The sequence below is a fragment of the Pollicipes pollicipes genome, unplaced genomic scaffold, assembly GCF_011947565.3.
Source record: "Pollicipes pollicipes isolate AB1234 unplaced genomic scaffold, Ppol_2.1 Scaffold_4002;HRSCAF=4701_pilon_pilon_pilon, whole genome shotgun sequence".
Lineage (NCBI taxonomy): Eukaryota > Metazoa > Arthropoda > Thecostraca > Pollicipedomorpha > Pollicipedidae > Pollicipes > Pollicipes pollicipes.
The window spans coordinates 47,134,987-47,143,494 of NW_023596420.1; the positions used below are offsets into that span (position 1 = coordinate 47,134,987).

Below are 8,508 nucleotides of genomic sequence, written 5' to 3' on the forward strand. Positions count from 1 at the left end.
CCTATCAAATAAACAAAAAGTTTCACGTCTGAATATGACTGGTAGACTGGTTGTGTAATGTTAAACAAAATTGGAATACCAATTTTGGGCCACGTAATGAAGTCATGAATGCAGTGCCTGTACATCCTTTAATGTGGCAGCCCTCGAGAGGCCGCCATATCTAGACGCGGCTGTCGGTGATTGTGGCAATTCGGCTCGTAATGCGTCAATTCCAGCGCGCCGGCACTGCAGGGATTTAACGTTCACCGGTGTCGTCCAGGCCGGTGCCGCGTCTACAGGGAGGCTGGAGGGGGTGGTTTGGCCGGGGTGGTCCTGATAACGTACTTTTTGGAACACCCGTAATTTCAGGTCTGCAAGATGTCTGTGACCTACGTCAAGAAAAGCTTTATAAAGCTTTCCCATGCTAAGCAAGATACCTTGCTAAAAATGTCCATCTTGACAATCGCCGCTATCCTGGCATTTTCCAGTCGTCTTTTCTCTGTCCTTCGCTTTGAAGCAGTCATTCATGAGTTTGATCCTTACTTTAATTATAGAACCACAAGGTACCTTGCAGAAGAGGGGTTCTACAAGTTTCACAACTGGTTTGATGATCGGGCATGGTATCCATTGGGTCGGATCATAGGTGGTAAGTTATCTTGTTTCTAACCTGATTGAATGTTAAGAAAGTATAACACCCAATAATAGAAGCAGTTAACAACTTACATGGTCATTTCAGTGGCATCAGACATGCACAAACACAATGACATCAGATTTTAATATGGACATAGTCATGTCAGTATTATGCCCACAGGTTCTGAGTACTATGACCCAGTCTGATGTTTTATGTCGGACCCACTGGCAAATTTCATTATGTGATTCAGTGTGCATGTGTGATATTAAGTGTACATCTGCACAATACTACAACTCACATCTCAGAAAATAAAAAGGGGGCCAAGATGCATCAATGCTACCTTGCCACCTTCAATGTTACATTAACTTTTGAACTGGCCTAGCTCATAACAGGTCCCTTGCACTGAAATTTATAATGATCTGATGTAGGGGTACCTTTGTGCCCTGTTTGGCAAGGGCAGAAGGGCACATTTTTATCATGGTTTCTTCCTTCTTTTTTGCTTTAGCATGGTCAAGTTTTAGATAGGATGGAACAGTATTTTGGATAATAGGTGTGAGCATGCTGCAGTGAGGGTATCATAATTGCATATCTGGTTAGGGCTTAGCTGCTCTTTCTTTAATCACTGGTATATTATCAGAGAAAAAGTTCAATCTAAACATTGGGTTGTATGAACATCAGGATCACATTCACAGAAATAACAGAATGTCCAGCCTGGGCTGGTCAGCACCAGCCAGGTAGTTTGGGGCTATGCTGGTGGACATTGTCCCACTGAGCAGTCATTTGCTGCTGTTGCACCACCAAGATGCCACATTTACATCATGTTACTTATGCAAAAGAGCAAGGTCCTTCAGGCATGAAAACTTATTTTAAATGAGTTTTTTTCAAACCATGGAAAGAAGACTGGATTACCTTCAGGCTGAAGTCATTATGTATTGCTCATGCCACATACAATCACATTGTTGTTCTTGCCCTACAATTATGGATACATCACTTGTGACTGCATAGAGGTCATTGGGGGTCATCCCATGTTGGGCCCACCATGCCTTGACCACAGCTGGCCCACCTCTGCTGACAGGCACCATCTACCCAGGCTTGATGGTCACATCAGCAGTGCTCTACCACATCTTGCACTTCCTGCACATCACAGTGGAGGTGCGGCACATCTGCGTGTTCCTGGCGCCGCTCTTCTCCAGCCTGACTACGCTGGTGACGTACGCGCTGACGCGCGAGCTGCAGGATGCCGGCGCCGGCCTTGTGGCCGCCGCGCTCGTGGCCATTGTGCCCGGCTACATCAGCCGCTCTGTGGCCGGCTCCTACGACAACGAGGGCATCGCCATCTTCTGCATGCTGCTCACCTACCTGCTCTGGATCCGCGCCGTCAAGACGGGCACGCTCTTCTGGGCCACGCTCTGCGCCATCGCCTACTTCTACATGGTCTCCTCCTGGGGCGGCTACGTCTTCCTCATCAACATCATCCCGCTGCACGTGCTGACGCTGATGGTGATGGGGCGCTTCTCGCACCGTGTGTACGTGGCCTACTCGTGCGTCTACTGCCTGGGCACCATGCTGTCGATGCAGATCTCCTTCGTCGGCTTCCAGCCCGTGCAGAGCTCCGAGCACATGGCCGCGTTCGGCGTGTTCGGCCTCTGTCAGCTGATGGCTTTCGTCAACTACGTGCGCTCGAGGCTGAGCGGCGAACAGTTCGAGACGCTGCTGCGCAGCCTGCTGACGCTGTGCGCCGCACTGCTGGTGATGCTGGCCGTTCTGCTGGCCGCCACCGACAAGATCTCGCCGTGGACGGGGCGCTTCTACTCGCTGCTGGATCCGTCGTACGCCAAGAACCACATCCCGATCATCGCGTCCGTGTCGGAGCACCAGCCGACCGCCTGGAGCTCCTTCTACTTCGACTTTCAGGTGCTGATGTTCCTCTTCCCAGTCGGCCTCTACTTCTGCTTCTCGAAGCTGGACGACTCGCGCGTCTTCATCATCCTGTACGCGGCCACCAGCCTGTATTTCTCTGGCGTGATGGTGCGCCTGATGCTCGTACTAGCGCCTGTCATGTGCATCATCTCCGGCATCGCCGTCTCCAGCCTGCTGACCATCTACATGCGCGAGATCGTCACGATGGACCGGGCCGCCGCCGCCAGCGGCCACGACAAAAAGCGCTCCAAGTTCGAGGGCAACTACTTCTACCGCAGCGAGGTGGCCAACCTCTTCGTCTGCATGATGGCCGGCATGCTGGTGTTCTACGGCTTCCACTGCACCTGGGTAACGTCCGAGGCGTACAGCTCGCCCTCGATCGTGCTGTCGGCCAAGTACGACGGCGAGCGCATCATCTTCGATGACTTCCGGGAGGCGTACTACTGGCTGCGACAGAACACCCCCGAGGACGCTCGGGTCATGAGCTGGTGGGACTACGGCTACCAGGTCTGTCGGACAGGATCGCGGCACGGTTTGATGTAGACTTTCCTAGGCACCAGGCTGGTCAGACCTGGGTTCCGTGTAACCAAGCAGTTCACACGCCCTAAAACCCAAATAGGCGTCATTCAGGGTATATTATTGAGAGTGCACGACGTTCTCAACATATATCAAGTGTTTCAGTTGTAGAGAGTACAGGCGTTCTCAACATATATCAAGCGTCTCCTTCACGCGTCATTTGTTTCCGTGACCGAATCTGGGTGCTGCTGTTTCCATGTTCGTGACTATTTCCCGCACTACCCGCTTCGCTCTGCGGTGGGGGTCGCCGCCAACGACGAGCCGTCCGACGCGTGGCCGAGCTCATCGGTGACCGAGACGTTCGTGTCGTCCCACAGATCACGGCCATGGCCAACCGAACCATCATCGTGGACAACAACACCTGGAACAACACGCACATCTCGCGCGTGGGTCAGGCCATGGCCAGCAGCGAGCAGCACGCGTACGGCATTATGCGCGAGCTGGACGTCGACTACGTGCTGATCATCTTCGGCGGCTTCACCGGCTACTCCAGCGACGACATCGCCAAGTTCCTCTGGATGGTGCGCATCGGCGGCTCCACCGACCGCGGCGCGCACATTCACGAAAAGGACTACTACACGTCGTCGGGCGAGTTCCGCATCGACGCGCAGGGCTCGCCCACCATGCTCAACAGCCTGATGTACAAAATGTGCTACTACAGGTGGGTTCGCCGCGGCGGCTGTCCCCGTATGGTGCCGGCCCGCAGCTGGGACGACATCACCTGTGCGTGCGGGTTCGCGGGCTTGCTGTTTCAACCGGACGTGATAGGTGCCGTCAGACTAGTCCGCATGGTTCCTGTGAGTTTAATGTTAAGGAGCCGTTGCGTGCACACCGAAATCGCCCCCAAAGAAGCCAAGTTTAAGTGGTGGTAGTTAAAGAAGTTGAGGTAGTTTAAGTAGTAGTTTAAGTAGTTCAAGAAGTAGTTCAAGTAGTAGTTCAAGCAGTTGAAACAGTAGTTAAAGTAGTTTAGGTAGTTGAGTTTAAGGAGAACTGTTGCGTGCACATGGAACTCGCCACTTAAGAAGCACTGATCCAGTTCAGCTGGTGTGCTTTTCTTCTACCTTGGTAGCCGGAGTGGGCCGGTGGGTTCCTCTTCGAGCCATAATGACCGCGGCGCGGGCTTCGCGCGTCAGATTCAGCTCCGTTGGCTGGGTGCCAGCTGACATTTCATTCCGGTGGGGACAAACAATGCGCATGTTGTGGGTCTGGTACCCAGTGTGATCGGTTTACGTTGAAGTATCTGCGGGACCGCGACGACGGCTGGAGTCCGCCGGTGGCAGCAGCCGCCAGTGTCTGGGCCAGGTTTTTACAGACTCAGCTTTCAGAGGTGGTTCCGTCTTGGCATAACACAAATCTACGAGCAAAAACAGGTCCCTGAGGTCAAACGTCTAGTGTTTACCTTACGCTAAGCTGCCTGAATTACATGTTTTTTGATCGAGCCGGCCGTCCGGCTGGAACCGCGTGAGGAACTGACGTGATTCTGTGCCGGCAGGTTCGGCCATGTGTACACGGTGCGGGGCCGGCCGCCGGGCTGAGACCGCGTGAGGAACTGACATGACTCTGTACCGTCAGGTTCGGCCAGGTGTATACGGAACGGAGCCAGCCGCCCGGCTGGGACCGCGTGAGGAACTGACGTGACTCTGTACCGGCAGGTTCAGCCAGGTGTACACGGTGCGGGGCCGGCCGCCGGGCTGAGACCGCGTGAGGAACTGACATGACTCTGTACCGGCAGGTTCGGCCAGGTGTATACGGAGCGGGGCCGGCCGCCGGGCTCGGACCGCGTGAGGAACTGACGTGACTCTGTACCGGCAGGTTCGGCCAGGTGTGCACGGAACGGAGCCAGCCGCCCGGCTGGGACCGCGTGAGGAACTGACGTGACTCTGTACCGGCAGGTTCGGCCAGGTGTACACGGAACGGAGCCGGCCGCCCGGCTGGGACCGCGTGCGGAACTGACGTGACTCTGTACCGGCAGGTTCGGCCAGGTGTACACGGAACGGAGCCGGCCGCCGGGCTGGGACCGCGTGAGGAACTGACGTGACTCTGTACCGGCAGATTCGGCCAGGTGTACACGGTGCGGGGCCGGCCGCCGGGCTGGGAACGCGTGAGGAACTGACATGACTCTGTACCGGCAGGTTCGGCCAGGTGTGCACGGAGCAGGGCCCGCCGCCGGGCTGGGAACGCGTGAGGAACTGACGTGACTCTGTACCGGCAGATTCGGCCAGGTATACACGGAACGGAGCCGGCCGCCCGGCTGGGACCGCGTGCGGAACTGACGTGACTCTGTACCGGCAGATTCGGCCAGGTGTACACGGAACGGAGCCGGCCGCCCGGCTGGGACCGCGTGAGGAACGCCGAGATCGGCAACAAGAACTTCGAGCTGGACGTGCTGGAGGAGGCGTACACCACTGAGCACTGGATCGTCCGCATCTACAAGGTCAAGGACCTGCCCAACCGAGGCTAGGTGGCGACGTGGAGCGGTGCCGGCGAGGGCCGGGACGGCCAGTTACGGCTCGCTCAGAGTGATGCTGCGGGGGCGCTCGACAGTGACGAGAGTACAGATATCCGTGATTGGGTGTAAGCTAAGGTGATGTGTTGTTGTATGGGATATGCCGTATATTTCTAAGATTCGCCGTTTCGTTTTGCTTGCTCGAGTGTTCACGTGACGCTTGCTTTGCTTGCTTTTCCACTAGGACTAGAGGGTGCACTGAAGGCCTTATCCATGCCGTCTCCCAGCCAGCTTGTTAACCAGATGAGGTTGGCCTCCCCACCTGGACTCCTCTTCGTCGCATTTGAACCATAGCCTCCAGCCCTGCCCGTTTTGGTTTATCGCCCCGACCGCTGGGCCATTTGTCCACCCCAGTTGCGAAGGGCCCGTCTAGTGGCTCGTGCCGGCGGACGTGGCGACGGCAGCAGGGGTGTGGCCGGTGCCCTACGGAGCAGCGACGTGACATCTCGCCGCGGCGGTGCTCCTCCACCTGACAGCATATCACGCTCCCTCTGTCTCCAGATGTGTGTCATGTTGCACGGCTTCTTTCAGTGATACGATTCTGTTGCGCTCGCGTATGATCGGCTTAGATAAGTGTGGCTCGAGGCGAGACTGTCGGTGGCTCCGGGCGCGGACCCTCGCGCGTGCTTAGTTTGGGGGTGGGGCGCAGACCGAGCGGCATCACGCTCTCTCACTAACGTCCGCTGAGAGCTCGCGGCCCGTGGCGGCGCACGGGCGCGCCTGGTGATTATTTGCTGCACACTCGCGCCGGTGTGGAGCGCTGCAATGAGGATGGCGGGCACGTTGGATGGATTGGCGCGCGGTGCGGCCGTGCCCTCGGGCGTTCCCGCGGGCGCCCGCATCGGAGTCAGCACTCAGGCCGGCCCTGCCGAGTCAGACCAGCGCTGGGTCATGCCTGCACCGCTGTCACACTCCTGCCACTGTCCCTGGCCACGACCAGCCCATTGTTCGGGGACAGCTCACTCGGTCGGCCGTGTGCTCCTTCCCTCCCCTGGACTCTCCCTGGACCAGACGCCGCGGGACCACCTCTGTCACCGTCTGCTTGGAAGTGGCCCATCGGCAGTGGGGCAGCCGTCACCCGGTGACAGAATGTGTGCGGTGTTCACGGGCTTGCCGAGACAAATAAAGCGGCTTGGCGGCCGGGAGCGTTTGGTTTTAGGTGGCGGTCTGCACGGACGACTATGAAAACAACTTCGGTCGAACCAGTTGTGATGTTGCCGTTCATGGGCCCACCGACACATTTCTGAGGCACGTATGTGAAAATTTAGGCTGTGCGGCCCCTGATGACGTGGCACTATACCTACTCTTGGCTTGCCTCCCACGTTGTGATAGTTTTAACGCAGGGTCAATGGGGGGGGGGGGGGGGGGACCACATAGGAGTGCGTTGGTTGTGGTGTCGTTTCAGTTCATGGTGTTTCGGCGGGCCAATGCCAGTTATGGCAATACTGATCGTATGTATTTTCGTGGGTGGTGTTTGGTGGGACCAGTTTGGTTTCATAGGGGCGATAGGGGAAAGCCGCCCCGCTCTGGGCTGGACACAGCGTGGCAAAAGGTTCCATATCGATATGTGGGAAGGGGTGGGGCGGAAGTAATTGTGAAGTTTCGGAAGTTACCGAATTTCAGCCGCTCGGGATGTTGCGTGTTCATTTGAAGGAGCTCTTGCCCCCCCCCCCCTCCCACGCCACAAGTGATTTTCCAAAACCACGCGCCTGCACCCACTGGCTATGCGAGCTTCAAGTGACTCCTGAATATCCACGCTTAGCGGCTGGGCTTCTCAAACACAAAAAAAAGATCGTTTCCAACATCGTCATTTTGAGTACAAGTCACGCGTTCCCAACCGCTGCCGACTGCCCTGACGCTTCAACATGCAGAGCCGTGTCCGTGGATGCTTGTATGCTGTGCGTCGGCCCCGCAGTGGGTTTGGTGCCAGTCCCAAGGACGCCGGCACAAGTCCGCAGTGCTCATCTTAGCAGGACACTTGCCAGATACCGTCGTGCCATCCCTCGGCAGGCCAACGCACGTAGACGCCACGCAATCTCCACTCCCCCCCCCCCCCCCCTCCCCCTCGTTAGCTGCGTTTCGTCGGTAGAACCAGTTTCAGTGTCGTGACTTTAACTGACAGTTGCGTGATCGCGCCGGCGCCAGGTGACGTCTGCGTCGGTCGGCGACCCGCGCCGCCGCCGCGCGTGGACCAGCACCGGTTCCACCGGCACCGTCGGCCGCTCGCAGTCACGGCACCCGCCGCTCCGCAGCGGTAACGGCGCGAGCTGGTCCCACGTGCTTCGCCCGTGTGGTAGGCTGCGGCGGGCCGGTCCAGCTCTGTCCATCGGCTGACAACAGGGGCCATCGCCGCCACTCGACCCGGGCTGGTCATGTCTTCACATGGAGTCGGTCAGAGTGAAGACATCATCACCGCCACTCGGCCCAGGCTGGTCATGTCTTCACATGGAGTCGGTCAGAGTGAAGACATCATCACCGCCACTCGGCCCAGGCTGGTCATGTCTTCACATGGAGTCGGTCAGAGCGAAGACATCATCACCGCCACTCGGCCCAGGCTGGACGTGTCTTCACATGGAGTCGGTCAGAGTGAAGATACCATCACCGCCACTCGGCCCAGGCTGGTCATGTCTTCACATGGAGTCGGTCAGAGTGAAGACGCCATCACCGCCACTCTGCCCAGGCTGGACGTGTGCTCACATGGAGTCGGTCAGAGTCACGGCACTGAACGGCTGGCTGCCGAGGCCACCTGCTCGAATTGGCAAGCGGCGCAGCCGATCTCAGTCCCTGCTCTCAGTCCCTGCTCTCAGTCCCTGCCTGTTTTCCGCATCCGCCATGCGATGTCCCAGTCATTACATACAAAGGCGCCCACCCAAACCTTGTTTTCAGCACGGTGCGC

The 8,508-nt window shown here is 57.4% G+C and overlaps 1 protein-coding gene across 1 annotated transcript; it reads left to right on the forward strand.

Annotated features, from left to right (window-relative positions):
- The first annotated feature begins 246 nt into the window (after positions 1-246).
- On the forward strand, positions 247-6,757 carry LOC119093409 (dolichyl-diphosphooligosaccharide--protein glycosyltransferase subunit STT3A). Its single transcript, XM_037216363.1, has 4 exons — positions 247-625; positions 1,686-3,037; positions 3,424-3,767; positions 5,399-6,757. Exons 1-4 carry the CDS (start codon positions 358-360, stop codon positions 5,565-5,567), a joined length of 2,133 nt encoding a protein of 710 aa, XP_037072258.1. The 5' UTR covers positions 247-357; the 3' UTR covers positions 5,568-6,757.
- Positions 6,758-8,508: the final 1,751 nt, after the last annotated feature.